This window comes from Balaenoptera ricei, chromosome 8 (genome assembly GCF_028023285.1).
Source record: "Balaenoptera ricei isolate mBalRic1 chromosome 8, mBalRic1.hap2, whole genome shotgun sequence".
NCBI lineage: Eukaryota > Metazoa > Chordata > Mammalia > Artiodactyla > Balaenopteridae > Balaenoptera > Balaenoptera ricei.
The window spans coordinates 91,085,443-91,101,055 of NC_082646.1; the positions used below are offsets into that span (position 1 = coordinate 91,085,443).

The following is a 15,613-nucleotide window of genomic DNA, read 5'->3' on the forward strand; positions in this document are numbered from 1 at the left end:
TGAGTCCATTTATATTATTAATTTTCCCTTTTGATCTGGTGTCTTTGTATACCTGGAAATTTTTGTTTGAATGCTGAACATTGTATATAAAATATTATGTGTTTTATAATATTACCTAATGCTCTGGATGATTATCTTAATCTTGTTTTAGAAAAGCTTCTCTTCAACATTTTGCTAGCAGTTAGAGTAGTCATAGGTCATCTTAATCCAATATGGGATTGAGCTGATTTGGTGACTGGGTTTCAGGCTTTATGAGGGCTGCTCTACTTCTAGTTCTTGCTTACTGCTAGGGTGTAGCCCTTCAAGGTAAATCACAGCCCCTCCTTCTTGGACATCCTGAACTCTATTTTTTATCTTCACAGCACTGTGAACCTGTTGGTAGTTCTGCTAAGCTTCTCAGCCTCTTAGCCTATTTCTTCTTCACTTCTTGGTTTTTCAGCCTCTGCTTACAAATCAGTAAATGCCATAAGTTGAAAAACAGCTTAGACTCTTAGACTCACTCTCACTACTTTCCTTCTCTCCAGGATCTTGGCCTCTCAAGTTCTGGGCTTCCCTGGTTGCTCTCTAATGCCTTTAAGTAGTTGATTTTTTTATCATATATTCAGCTTTCTAATGTTCTTGGTGGGAGGGTCAGATTCATATTAAATGTGGTCTGGGAGCTCCTTGGAAAACCCCAAGGTCTGAAGGTCAAATAAATTGACGTTTGCACTGATGTTGCAAAAGCAATGATGGGTAAAGATGCTAGTAACTTAGTGTGAATCAAGGTAGAAGCACCAAACTATACTAGTAGTCACTGTAGTCTTCACTGTCCTGAATTTGTAGTTAAAACAAATGCCAGTGTCCATTGCAAATGTCCTTGATGAAGTGGTAAAAATTATTAATTTTATTAAACCTTGATGCTTGAGTATACCTCTTCTGCTGCATACTGAAATACAACAGTTGTATTTCACATATACATGAAATACATGAAAATTTTTTCATGGAAAAAATGAAAAACACTTTTTCATGAAAAAACACTTGTGCAATTGAGTGGTGTGCTGAACTTGTTTCGTTTTGTTTTGTTTTTTCTTTCATGGATCAACGTTTTTACTTGAAACAATGACTGACAAAGTATAGTTCTCAAAAAGGAATGAAGTGAGCCCATCTCTACAAGACAACAGCTGACAGTATTCATTGCCAATGATAAAATTGGCAATGGATCAAGTGAAAATTGGATTTTTGGAAAACTTATATCCAGTACTGTGAGCTTGACAGCTTCCCAATATTTAAAGCCTTTTCTGATAAAATTGGTAATGTTAACTAATGTGATTTTTAATTGCATAATGAAATATGTCAACATTTGAAAGATCTGCATAACACAGTGAACCACCATTTTCCAAATAACCAATGTATGATGACAAAATCATGCACAGGAGCGCAATTCATTCAACATGTAAGATAGACCAATGGATTTTAACATAAGAGTATGAAAAATTTACTGAAAGGGTTTCATATTGCCCAATGAAATTATTTTTAAAACCTTTATCATTTGTCAATATCTAGTTTGTATCAAAGAATAATATCCCCAGTTATATAAAAGGAGTATTAAAATAGTCCTCCCCTTTCCAGCTACATATCTGTGTGAGACTGGAGTTTCTTCATTTTCATCAACTGAAACAGCATATTCCAAAAATTCAATGCAGAGGCAAATATAGAATCCAGCTTTCTTCTATTTAAGACAGACATTTAAAAGATTCAGATAATGTAAAACAATGCTTCTCTTCTATTTTCTTTGTTTTTGGAAAAGAGGTTTTTTAAATAAAAATATTTATTTTAATATATGATAGTATTATTTTAATGATTCAATAATCAAATATTTGAAAATTTGTATTTTAATGATTCAATAAGCAAATATTTGAAATTTTAATTTCTAATATGGTAAATATTGATAGATATAACTCCCATAAACAACAGCTCTTTGGGGTCTTCAAAAAATTTTAAGAACAAGAACCACTGATATAAACTATCATAGCTGGAAGCTATGTGCAGAGGAGGCCTGAGTGCATATCTTATCTGTATTCTTTTTGGTCTTGAGGAACACCTGAAATTTCAGGAAAGTTTGGCCATTTCTACATGGCAACAAAGGAATGGATTGGTTAATTTTTATAAATATGACGGGCAGACTAAATATTATTATTGTCTAGATTATCAGATGTCACATAGATGGCTTACTTTTTAATGTTGTATTAAATTACATGATTATAACCTTTGACTTGCTGGTCATTGGCTAAATACAGAAAGACAAATGGCACAAACACATAGTTTATAAACGTTGGACATTCTTGTCATGTAGTTGAGAAAGAGGTTGAAATGCTTTCAACCAGGCTTGCCATCCAACATCAAGATTCGTTTCTGAGAGTTGCCTTAACTCTACAAAGCACATCAGTCAAGATGGTGGTATTTAGCTAAGAAGGAAACTAATTGTTTTAGAAACAATAAGGTCAGATGAAGTGTCTTAAAGATAAGATTTCAGTTGGGAAAGCTTCGCAGAGAACTTCAGAAATTCCATTCCCCACCATCAATGAATACAATCATTTTCCCCCTGAGAGAATGAATATATAAATAACCCATCAGTGATTGTAAAATGGCTAAAAGATAAGGTATCTTTCTTTATGACTTGTGTCTTATCAGACTATTCGTGTCCATATTGATTTCACTCTTTTTTAAATCTGTCCTATTTAGAGTTAAAGCAGTTCAATTTTTGTGTTGATTATTCCCTGATTTTATGTATAAAAATCCTACTCCTGTAAAAAAAATTTAGTTTTTGAGGGAAAGGACTGTACATATTTTGCATCATTCACAATGTCCTATGGATAGGTAGACTCTTCATACTTGCTGTTCAGTTTAAAAGTTGAGATGCAGGAAATTAATTTCCTTCCTGCAAGTATGTGCTGAGAATTTACTACATATAAGGTGTCGTGTTAGGCTCCAACAGCTATGCGTTTGTGCATTTTACTATTACACTGGAGAAACAAATGACAGGAAAGGGAAATGCAGTGGATACTGAGTCATACTGTTTTGAAAGAATTGTACCCATGGCAGTGGAATTCTTATGAAAGAAACCATTTTTGTTGAAAACCCTCCCTTCTTCGCAAACACATGAGGGATGTGAAGAGTTTCAGCAAAGGAATTGCAGAGTTGTCCCTCCTGGTGCACAGTACTGTCCATCAGATTTTAAATAGCTCTGAAAGCAGAATTGATTTTGATTTCACATTCAAAGGGATGTTTGCACTGGCAGCCAATGGGTATGGTAGATATTGGTTTTCGCATTAAGAGGCTTGAACCTTTCTCTTCTTGCCTCTCTTGTTGGCAGGCCCCTAACCAGTGAGGGAGATTAGCTTTGGACTCATAACGGGATACTTTAGAAAGCCAGTTTTTCCACCAACCTTATTGAATTTAAAAATATTACTTCTCTGGGACTTCCCTGGTGGCGCAGTGGTTAAGAATCCGCCTGCCAGTGCAGGGGACACGGGTTCGATCCCGGGTCTGGGAAGATCTCACATGCCGCGGGGCAACTAAGCCCGTGCGCCACAACTACTGAGCCCATGTGCTGCAATTACTGAAGCCCATGCTCCTAGAGCCCGTGCTCCACAACAGGAGAAGCCACCACAATGAGAAGCCCACGCACCACAATGAAGAGTAGCCCCCGCTCCCCGCAATTAGAGAAAGCCCGCACACAGCAACGAAGACCCAACGCAGCCAAGATAAATAAATTAATTAATTTTTAAAAATTTTAAAAAAGAAATATATATTAAAAAATATTACTTCTGGTTATAAAATTGTAAAATGCCCTGAACACTTACTAATCATGCTAATGTGCTATCGTAGTGACATTTCTTGGCCCTGAGTTTGGAGGTACAATCTGATAGATTTTAAATAATATATGTGATGAAAATGCTTACTTAAAAGTAAGTTCATGATGTGACATCATGAGCTAGGAGCACGGGCTCCGCAGACAGACTGCAGCTGTGGCGCCTTGAGTGAGGTGACTGGGGTGACTCTCAGTGTTAGAGCTCATTGCCTGTAAAACAGGAAATAATAGAGTTGTTGAGAGGATTGGCTGAGTTAATGCATGTAAAATGCCAGCTATTATTATTGTTCTTATTTCTCCTAATTAATCAGGTCATATTCTATGATTTCAATAATTAATCATAGTAGAAGTTCCTTCTTCACCATCCCCCTGCCCACGTGCTCAGTTTCTAGGCTGTTTGCCATGTTCTCTGTTGCTGAAGTCTTAAGAATTTTGTAATCATGTCTTTTGTGAAGGTGATAGCTGTAGTGGTGAGAGATGTATTTCAAATAAGTTTCAGTTTTTGAATATCAATACCTGCTCAGTTATCTCCCCATACATGCTGCCCTTGGCAACAACCAAGGCATGACTGTTGTTAATTAATCACTTCCACTGAGAACTTAATTAGTGTCTTAATTAGGATCATCATTGAATAGCAGGCAGCAGCGTCTTGCGCCAGCTGCAAGTTATTGGTTGCAGCCCTTCTGGTCCCGTGAAAACTTAGACGGAGGAGGGATCCTGTTGTGCTTCTGTTTGTTTTTCTGTCTTCAGAGAAAGCTGCGGAAGGTCATCAGTTGTCTGTGATGCATCCATGTTCTGTCACACGTGCAAAAATAAGGAAACACATCCACTTCTAATGGATCGATCAGAAAACCAAGATTGGCTTTTGAATTCTTGTGATTGTGCTAAACAAGCCGGAAACACGTTGTTGTTGTTGTTTGCATGCGTTGAGAAGTAGGCCATGCATTCTGAGTATGACAGAGTATTTCATTTTTCTGCTGGAAGTTAAAGTTCCTTCCTTCTGGCATCATTGTTTTTTAATATGTTTTTTTGAAATATTGCCGTATTGTTACAGGATGAAATCAGCACTCCATTTTCTTTCTCTTCACCCCCTCAGGAAAATATGGCAAAATGAGGCAAAAGTAGCATCTTCTTGACTTATTTTCCTGTAGAAGTAGAAATTGGGTTGAGGGTGAGAGGCGTGATCAAGTTATTCCTAAAACAACATTTCTCCCAGACGTTTTGGATGGATTGTAACACTGCAACTATAAAATAAAAACTCATGCACTGACGACTTCTATTTTATAGAAAGGAGAATCCCTTGAGTCAAGTTCCCAAGTGAGGACAGGCATTGTGAAATGGACCTGCTTTACTTGAGCATATTCGCTCATTTTTTTTGACTATCATAGACTTTTAGATGATTTAGGTCAATTGTGGACTTGGTGAAGGGATCAAGTGAAATATTTTGTATTCGACAGATTTGCTGCTGCTTCCAGGAGAGGTGGAGCAGGACATGAGCATGAGTGTTCCTTCTTACATTCCTTCCGCGCCTCTTACCTCTGGAGTGAAGCCAAGGCCCACTGGAAAAGGAGCAGACAAACAAAGGGAAGAGGTACTCCACAGGGAATTCAATCCTCTTGAAATTGCCTTGATTTTGTAACTAGTCCTTTCCGAGAAATGCCACTATACCCGTGTGCTTCTGTATTTTTCTGAGATTTGGGAAGATTTACAATTCAGGTTGCTTAATTGGGTCCCTCTCACTGCCATCTCTCTCTAATGTGTATAATCCCTTTTAAACACACAGAGCGAGCAATTATGTTTTTACGTGGAAACTATGTTTGTGTCATGATGTTCGCCATGCTACAGGGACAGCGCTACTTGGGGACTCCGCAAGAGAAAGGATGGAAAGTTTTCTTATCTCTTTGAGTCTGCACTGGCCACTTTTCTTTTTATTATTGTTTCCAAGGTCCTAAAAACATTTTGTATTAGTTAAGGTAAGGCCAGGCTGCTATAGTAGGGAATCCCAACAATAAATCAGTGGCTGAAAGGAGATAGAAGTTTATTTCTCTAATGTCTCATTTCAGTCTGTAGAGAGCCTTTAAAGTGAGCAGTGGTTCTGTTCCCTGGGGCCGCCAGGGCCCAGGTTCCTTCTCTCTGGATCTCCACTGCACCTCAGGACATTGTCCTCATGTGCATATTCCAAGTCAGGTCACCGTCCTACCTGGAGGGGCAAGGGATGAGAGCATGGGGGCAGCAGGTTCCCCCAAGGCTTAGGACTCAGGGCTCTTCATCTCTGCTCACATTCCATTGGCAACCACTTAGTCGCATGTTCCTATCTGGTCACTGGGGAGGCTGGGAAATGTCATCTAGACATGTGCTTCACCAGCACAGGAGAATGGAATCTGCCACATGTTAACGCTCCCAAATGCACAACTTGAAAGCCATCTTTCACCATCATTTGCAACTCATCTACATATACTTAACAAACATGCACCAACCAAGGCTGCAGACGGTGCTGGGTAGTGACCTTTATCACCTTTATTACTCTAGCATAAAAGGGGATCGGGCACAAGAAGTTGTTAAGGGCTCTTTATTATTGCTTCCTAATAAAAGCACTAGGGTGTTTCATGATTATTTAGTTGTTTGGGTACTAGTCTTGTCACTTGACGATATTCTGTTACGGAAGCAGTCATTCAATCAGAAGTAATCCACAAATTTCAATTTTAAATTGCCCTTTTCTCATAGAACTTTTGTTCACTGACATCACAGAAGTCTATCTAGGATGCTTGCAGACTTATATTAAACCCCAAATTGTTTACCAGATAAACTTGCGGAGATAGCCACCTTTCAATGTGCTTTTTGAATTATAGATTGCTTTCTCTGAGTATTAAGAAACTATAATTGCAAGGTGATTTCTAGCAGGAATCAGTTTCTTTTAAAGACTTGTTCATGTTCTTGACTTCAGTTGTGACCATACAAATTATTGGACCAGCCAGTGGTCAATGGCACCTAGTGCCATTATAGAAATTGTTACAAAATGGTTTTAGTTGATGGGTTAAAAAAAAAAAAATGGAATGATTTGTGGAATCAATCATATAGCCAGTAAAATGCTAGTTAAAACCCTGTGTATGGTTGTATCTTTAAAAGGAGTATAAATTTCTTCCCAGAGAATGTGAAAATTTTTAAATGTTCGAATCAAAATGATATGAACAATTTTTGTGTTGGCAAAAATGAGACATAGATGAATAATTTGCTGCTTTTTAAATATCCGGAGTAATATTTTAGGTGGGATTTTAATTTCTAACCACTATTTGTTAGAGAAATGTTTCAGAACTGTCTAGAATCACAATACCACACCAACTCTGCCTTGGTTTAATAGTATTGATATTATTTTAAAATACCCAAAGCAGGTAAAAGAACATAATCACCAATTTCCAGCATATGTCCTGTAAGGACCTACCAATGGGCTATTTTGGATGAGAGATGGTAGTTGCTTTCTGTGATGTCAATCTCAAAAGATGAAATTTATCCTGGATGTCCTGACTTCCTCTTAATTGCCTAATGAGAATCCGTAACTTCCTGATATGGACTGGACCCATTTAATTTTTTTCCTCATTTTATCACTGCTTTTATACATGTGCATTTCCTCCTTATAGTCAAACATTTTTCAAGAGCCTTCCACTTTCCCTTTGTGAATAACTTCTTGCCGTAGTTACTCTATTTTGATGAATTCTGGAAGTTTTGAACAGCTTTACTGAACAAAAAGAATTCACATTAAGAAGATGAAAAATTGAGTTCTTGTCCTACTTCCCAAGATATAAAAGAGGTCATTGAAGAAACTTTTGTAGTATTTTAATGGGAGATTGCCTGTTTTTCCAATTCAAAATGGGACTCTAAAATTTTTCACCTGTATAGACAGTTTATTTACCATATTACTGTGTAAGATAACCTACAGCTAAATGCTGCTATTATTGATTTGAGCATTAGTTCTATTTACTTTAATTTGCCTACGTGGTACTATGAATGAAAATGATTCCTTCTGTAATAGTGTCCCTCTTAGAATAAATCACGTGGGCAATTTTAAGAAAACTAGCAATTTTCTAATAGTGTACAAATTCTATTCCCTGAGAGGCTACAAAAAGATTGCAATTAGATTTGAAATTAGACACCTGAAATCCACATGTTTCTCTCAGCTCCTTAGGCAAAAATAACAAGTTAATAACTTAATTCACAGTTGTTTCTGTTTAGTAGCAGGGGATTTGGTGTTCCATTGAACGAATTCTGCTCTTTGAAATAAGTCAGAAGTTCAGTTTGCAATCTAAAAAACTTGGAGCCTTATATCTTAGAACCTCAAAATGAACCTAACTTGAAAGAAGAGAATTCCCAAAGTGTGCCACAGTAGCCAACAGCTGAAATGCATAAATAGAACTGCAGCTTTACAGTATTTGAAAAGCTGTCATTTTGAAGATCACAGTGATGTGTTCTGAACTGCAGTGTACATCAGGGTTCACTTTGAATTACATATATGCCCCTCGTCTTAGAAGACCCTACATTCACTTGTGTGTGTCTCTATAAGGTTACTTAATTAAAATGCAAAAAAGTCAGAACTAGTGCCGAGTTCAGTGCTTTGCATATAGGAGACATGCAATAAGTATTGAATGAACAAATAATCAGGAAACTTTTCCTTGCTACTGGGAGTGATTTTCTGGTATAATAAGATGGTTACGGTCATTGTCTCTTTCCTTCTCTATTGGTTCATTGCCCTCAATGTGTAAACACGTTTAAGTCTCTCCCATCCTTAACAAAATGAAAGAAGACTAAAGAAAAAACAACCTTCCCTTTACCTTGGACCCCTCTTGGCTGTTGTCTGCTCTTTTTTCTCCCTTTTCATACAGACTTCAGAAACCAACAGACTCGACTCCTCTAACTGACCCTGCTTCCTTTCCCCTCACTCCTCATTCAGTTCATTGCAAAATGCCCTTGGTCTAATCACCTGCCTGGACATATTCAGAATAAAGGTACTTAATCATTGCCAATCATCCCAATGGACACTTTTCAGTCTTTATTTTAATGGGACTCTCTACTGTGTTTTTTACCATTGATTTTCCCTGACACTCATGGTCTACTGGTTCTCTCTTCCCAGCTCTTCTCAGATTCTTTGTGTATTTCTCTGAGTGTTCTTCCCCTGCCTCCTTTGGAGGTTTTCCCTCCATGCTTCCCTTAGGAGTTGGTGCTCCTCAGGGTTCCATGCTAAACCTACAGCTCTTCCCACTTGCATACTTGGATCTGTTTTCATCTATAGGTTACTACCTTTTGTGCTTATGTCTCCAAATCTGTATCTCCAGCTTCAGACCTTTTGCTGAGCTTCAGGTTTGTGGGTTCAATTGCCTGTTGACAATTCTATCTGGATTCCTTGAGGTACATTCAAATCAACATGTTAAAAACTGAGCTTATCTTTACCCGCTTCTCTTCCTGCGTTCTTGCTCTTCTTCCCTTCCTATATCCAAATCAGTCATCAAGTGCTGTTAATTTTACTTTCTGATATTTTAAAATATCTGCTCTCAATGCCCTGTTCTCATTATCTTGTCTGGACTGCTTCACAGGCCCCTGACTAGTCTCCCGACTCCCAATCTACCCTCTGTTCAGTCTTCAGCGTGATCTATCTTGATGTACCCTCCAAGAGGGCAGGGTCTCCTTCTGTTCTCTGCACACCTGTGTCTCATTGTAGGTGCTCAGTTAACATTTGAATGAAGGAAGAAATTTATTTGAAATGCACAGATACCAAGTGTCTACCTGCTTTCAAAAAATCCTTCAGCGACTTTTCATCATCTCTGGGAAAAATAGCTTATAAGACCTGTCATGATCTGGCACCATCTTCATCTCTTGCCATTCTCTACCTGACATTTTCTGCTCCAACAACACTGAATTACTCGCAGATACACATGTGTGAAATTCTGTGTGTTTCTGACTTGGCCTGTTCATGAGACCTGCTTTTGTCTGCAAAGCTCGTCTTCCCTCAAGCTTGTTAAATAATATTACCCTTGAAGATTCTGCTTAGATAGCACCTCTTCCAGAAAGCCTCCTCTGAATCCTTCCCAATGCCTTCCAACCTGGGCTGGGTTAGGTGTTCCTTCTCTGTTCCTGTCACCTTCTAACTATACCATGTGTACTTACTACATTTTATTATAATGATCTGTTGATGTGCCTATCTCATTTCTCTGTGATTTCATACAAGTCTGCATCTTTGTATCCTCAGCACCTACACAGTGCCTAGATTTTAATAAACATTTGTGGAAAGAATGGAATATATCTGAATGATTTCAGGAGGCTATTCCTCTGACATTTTGATACAGAGATGTACTGGCCACCTTGCAGTATAGAGAGACAGTGATACCCCCAAAATGTTTTAAAAGGTCTTGAGTATCATATTTTGGCATTGCAGATATGAAATTATTCTTCTTCTTGGTTTCTTGCTTTTATATTTCAGCATTTAACTGATTGCCTAAGGAATTAATCTAACAAAGATAGCTGCTGTTAATAACTCAGTTTCTAAGTGAAGACATTTATAAGTATATTTTTATATTTTCAGGTGTATTGTAAATGAATAATTCTTGTGTTGGCCTCATATATTTATTGGCTAGCTAGAAACTTATTCCTTGTTGCTGTTTCAGTTAATAACAAATGACTGATGAAGGAAATCATGCTCCACAATAGAGAAAAATGTAAGTGTATGAAAAAGAACTTAAAGGAAAATAAAAACTTTTCACTTAAGGATAAATTTCTATATCTCTAGTTCCATACCGTTGGATATTATGGCCGAAAGGTATATGGGGACCCTGGGGAAGGGAGAGGAGTAAGAAGGTGGTGGGTTGGACCCTATCTGGGAGAAAGGACTAACTTGGTCACGGGAGTCAGCCCTCGTCAGAGAGTCTGGAAGTTCAACATACAAGCCTTAGTCTGTCTGGGTTGCTGATAAAAGGTGGGTCCTGAGTGGGGTGATGAGTGGGGAGGTGAGTAGGATTTTCTGGAGAGTGGCCATACTCAGTTGAGAGTAAGTTAAGCTTCAGCACTTAACCCTCTGTGCTTCTTTAGACCTTTCTGCATCCCTCTGTTGGGGAGCATGGAACATGATAATGAAATCACTCATTTACTTCCGTCTTCTCCCTGAAGTTATAAAACCTCGTGGGCACAGATTTTGCTTCTCTTCATCCTTGTGTTCCCAGTATCTAATTCACATTAAGCGCTCAGTGAGTGTTTACGGAGTGAACACGTAGAGGGCAGGGAGGTGGGCATGTGAGGGTTGCTCGGGCTGTGTGAGGGAGCGAGGAGGATGGTATGGTCTCGCTGGGGTTTTAGCTCAGCAAAGGGATTTGTCTAATTTGAACCCGCTTTCCAGCCTCAGAGGGAGCTGGGTGAAGGCAAAGTGACTGCAGCTAGTGAGGTCTAGGCAGGTTTTAGAGGCCTCAAGATAAGGTTCAAAGTCCTAGTGCAATGGGCAGCCTGAAACTTGGTGGACATGTGGATGGCAGGTCTTCAACCAGGTATCCATGGGCAGCAAAAATCCCTTCAGACAGAAGCGCTGGCAGAGAGGGGGCTCTTTCTCGTCCTCTGCCAGGACCAGGCCTGCAAACCTCAGCGCTTACTGCTGGATAGAGTTAGAGACGGCAAGGATGCTTCTATTCAGGAAATGAGCATACTGTGTCCTTGTGTATGTGTTTCTTCATTTGAGCTGGTCTTAGCCATATTACCCCACTGTCACATTGTGCTGACGATAAATTTAATTTTCAGAAAGTGACCTAAATGGACAGATTAGCCACTCGGCAGACTGATATGCTTCCAGGGTACAGCTGCTCTTTTAAAGATAGTCATGGTATTATGTGGATCCTCGAGTGCATTTTTTTATGATAGGCTGTGAGAATTTTTTAGCTTATTTAGAAAATATCTTTTCTCCCAAAGAGCTATGACTTGGCTTAGTGAAAACTTCAAGGTCGATCTTTGCTGGTGTTTTTTGTTGCGACGGTGAAGCTTTATCTACAGGTCACCCGGGATTCAAATCTTGCTTCTCTTCCTTACTAACTGTGTAGCCTTGGTAAGTTACTTAACCTTTCAGAGCTTTGTAAGATGGGTTGTTTGAAGATTACTGCTAATGCCTGCACGGTTCCTAGTACTGGGGCTGGCGCATGGTGGGGACTCACTCAGTGGCAGCTCCTATCATTACCTTTGTCAGGAAAGCACACAGACACTTTCTAACAAAGAGGAGGTGAGCAAGTCTCTGAAATTTGTTCTCGTGCTGGTTTTACTGAGAAAGGATGATAGATGGCTGGGTGTTTGCTATTAGCACTGCACACCCAACTACAAGATGCAACTTGCTAAACAGATAGGAGATATCTACTTTTCATGTTTTGGGGTGTTTTTTTTTTTTTTTTTTTTTGCACCTTTGGTAACAGTACACAGTTGCTGAGCTAGATGCTCCATTTTCAAGAACATTGCAAAAGCCACTAAACGAGATCATTTTCCATGCAAGAATATTGAAAGCTGATTATAGCTTCAGGGCATTTTTTTCATTCTTGCATAGGCCATCCTTTTCAATTATTTCAGCATCACCATACATAATAGAGAGCTACATAGAGGTGCTGGGTGATTTCATTGTATCACACACCATTTGCTTTTGGAGAGGCCTTTTAAGGGGTGATACAGTGAGATTTAAGGCATTAAATCTCTTGTTTATTGGAAAATGTGCTTTTTTTAAACTTCCTTCCTTTAGGAAGTCTTTAAAATTCACAGATTATGAATAAGTAGATACAAAATTATTACATCTCTTTGCAGCTACTCTGAGTTGCAGCTAAATTCTGTAATATTTTAAAAATTCTTGGTAGTAAGAAAGGATCCTGGACTTTTTAATTTAGAGTGCTACTATGTGTTTTAATTCCTGCTGTTATTGGCCAAAGTATTATCTGAAGAAGTAAGTATATTAAGCATAGAGTATTTTTATCTTTGAAAATGATGTTTTATTGCTACAAGTCTTTTTTAGTAAATGGTAAAAGTGTCCTTAAGGTTGACCAAAATCTTAAGGTATATTTTCTCACATTTGAATATAACTCTTAGTTTTTCCATATGCCTGTAGCCCTAACACTACAAATGGTGAAAATGTAATGAATTGTGTACAAGAGAGACTTTCTGATTCTTGCCGTGGGCAGAATTAGTTAATGATGTTCATTCAGATGCAGGATGGTACAAATGGGGCATATTAAGAGGCTTAAATTAGGTCAAATTGAATAATTGAATTTATTCCTTTACTTAAAAACAGCTTAATCAGCTCAGAGTGCTGAAGTCTAAAAAAAGTTTAAATATTAATAGAGAGTTTATGTTTTCAACTTTATCTTCATTTACAATGATTATGTGTTATTTTCCTTGTTTGTTACCTTTTATAGATAGTCGGAGATGAAGTTCGGCCCTTCTCACTTGATGAAGAATTTGATTATGACGCTGTGATGCTGACCCCCAAGTTCACTCTTGCAGAGATAGATGCCATCAAAGAGCTATGCAAGCAAAAGAGCAAGAGCACAGACTTAGAGAAACCCCGTGACTGATCCACCAAGACATCTTCATGTTTATTTTTATTTTGTTCTTATTCGAGCAACATTAGAATAAAATATATACCTACTATAATCCTTTTTGTGGAAATTTGTGTGTGCATTGATTTATCAGAGTTATTTGTCAGTAGGGAGATGAGACTAAAAAGACCAAAGAGCCCTCTACCCTTACAGAGTTCTCTTCTGTCACGTGGCTGCATCCATGGCTGGTCGGGGGAGATGGAGGTGGCAAACGGGGACAGGAAGCAAGGCCTACAGAAGGGTCCATCTGATGAGAGCACGGAAACTAGGTAATGTGGGGTGTTGTAACGAAGCCTGGAAATTTCATCCCTCCCCCTTGGGGAGGAAGGGCAATTGAATATGCAAAACACAGAGAAGAACTGATTATGTCACTGGTCTCAGCTATCCACAGATAGTAGTATGAATGTGAGTGCTGAGAGGTTGGGCTTCTAGGATTGATTGGGAAAAGACTTTACTGAAAAAGAAAGCATCTGAGAATTGATTATATGTCATATATTAAATTCTTACACTTTGTTATTGCTATTCAGCCATGTGTGAGGAAAGTTACAAAGTACAAGGAATGATCTCTATTTCCAGAAGTTTACAATATAATTTGAGAAGGCAAGGCATAGATAGAGAAGACAACTAGAGAATGTAAAAACTATTAGGAAGTGCTAATTGTGTAAAATACCCACGAATGCTTTAAAGGGAGGAGAAAAAGTGGTGAAGGCACAGACACAGGGGGAATAGTATGTATGAAGTAATTTTTATCATTGAAGGAATCAGTAACAAATGTACTTGGTCTTTTTTTTCTTTGACTGTGTATATATATATATATATTTTTTTTTTTTAAATTTATTTATTTAATTTTGGCTGTGTTGGGTCTTCGTTTCTGTGCGAGGGCTTTCTCTAGTTGCGGCAAGCGGGGGCCACTCTTCATTGCGGTGCGCGGGCCTCTCACTATCGTGGCCTCTGCCATTGCGGAGCACAGGCTCCAGACGCACAGGCTCAGTAGTTGTGGCTCATGGGCCTAGCTGCTCCACGGCATGTGGGATCTTCCCAGACCAGGGCTCGAACCCGTGTCCCCTGCATTGGCAGGCAGACTCTCAACCACTGCGCTACCAGGGAAGCCCTTTGACTGTATATATTTTATTTCTATTTTTTCTTTTCCATTATGGTTTATTATAGGATACTGAATATAGTTCCCTGTGCTATATAGTAGGACCTTGCTTATCCATTCTATATATCAGGGGTCCCCAACCCCTGGGCCACAGACCGGTATCCATCTGTGGCCTGTTAGGATCTGGGCCGCACAGCAGAAAGTGAGCAGTGGGCGGGTGAGCAAGCAAAGCTTCATCTGTATTTACAGCCGCTCCCCATCAATTGCATTACCACCCAAGCTCCGCCTCCTGTCAGATCAGCAGCGGCATTAGATTCTCATAGGAGCGCGAACCCTACTGTGAACTGAGCATGTGAGGGATCTAGGTTGTGTGTTCCTTGTGAGAATCTAACGCCTGATGATCTGAGGTGGAGCTGAGGTGGTGATGCCAGCACTGGGGAGCGGCTGCACATACGGATTATCATTAGCAGAGAGGCTTGACTGCACAGAGACCATAATCAATCAATTGCTTGCAGGCTCATATCAAAACCCTGTCAGTGAGTGGCAAGTGAAAACAAGCTCAGGGCTCCCACTGATTCTGCATTATAGTGAGTTGTATAATTATTTCATTATATATTACAGTGTAATAATAATGGAAATAAAGTGCACAATAAATGTAATGTGCTTGAATCATCCCAAAACCATCCCCCCCGCATCCTAGTCTGTGGAAAAATTGTCTTCCACAAAACCGGTCCCTGGTGCCAAAAATGTTGGGGACTGCTGCTGTATATAATAGTTTGCATCTGCTAATCCCAAACTCCCCATCCATTCCTCCCCTGCCTCCCCGCCCCCTGACACCCTGGCAACCACAAGTCTGTTGTCTATGTCTGTGAGTCTGTTTCTGTTTCCTAGATAAGTTCATTTGTGTCATATATTAGATTCCACATATAAGTGATAGCATATGGTATTTGTCTTTCTCTTTCTGACTTGGTTCACTCAGTATGATAATCTCTAGGTCCATCCATGTTGCTGCAAATGACATTACTTCATTCTTTTTTATGGCTGAGTAGTATTCCATTATATATATATATA

At 39.0% G+C, this 15,613-nt stretch overlaps 1 protein-coding gene across 5 annotated transcripts in view; it reads left to right on the forward strand.

Annotated features, from left to right (window-relative positions):
• The window catches only part of IFTAP (intraflagellar transport associated protein), a 60,866-nt gene extending 47,368 nt beyond the window's left edge, over nt 1–13,498 (forward strand). For 4 of the 5 annotated variants that reach the window (XM_059929651.1, XM_059929652.1, XM_059929649.1 and 1 more), the window contains exons 6-7: nt 5,308–5,441; nt 13,261–13,498. In XM_059929651.1, the coding sequence (XP_059785634.1) occupies nt 5,308–5,441; nt 13,261–13,419 (293 nt within the window). In that variant the 3' untranslated portion in view covers nt 13,420–13,498. Of the gene's footprint in view, nt 1–5,307; nt 5,442–10,500; nt 10,552–13,260 lie in introns of all 5 variants that reach the window. The other variant, XM_059929653.1, reaches the window with a different exon arrangement.
• The last annotated feature ends 2,115 nt before the right edge of the window (nt 13,499–15,613 follow it).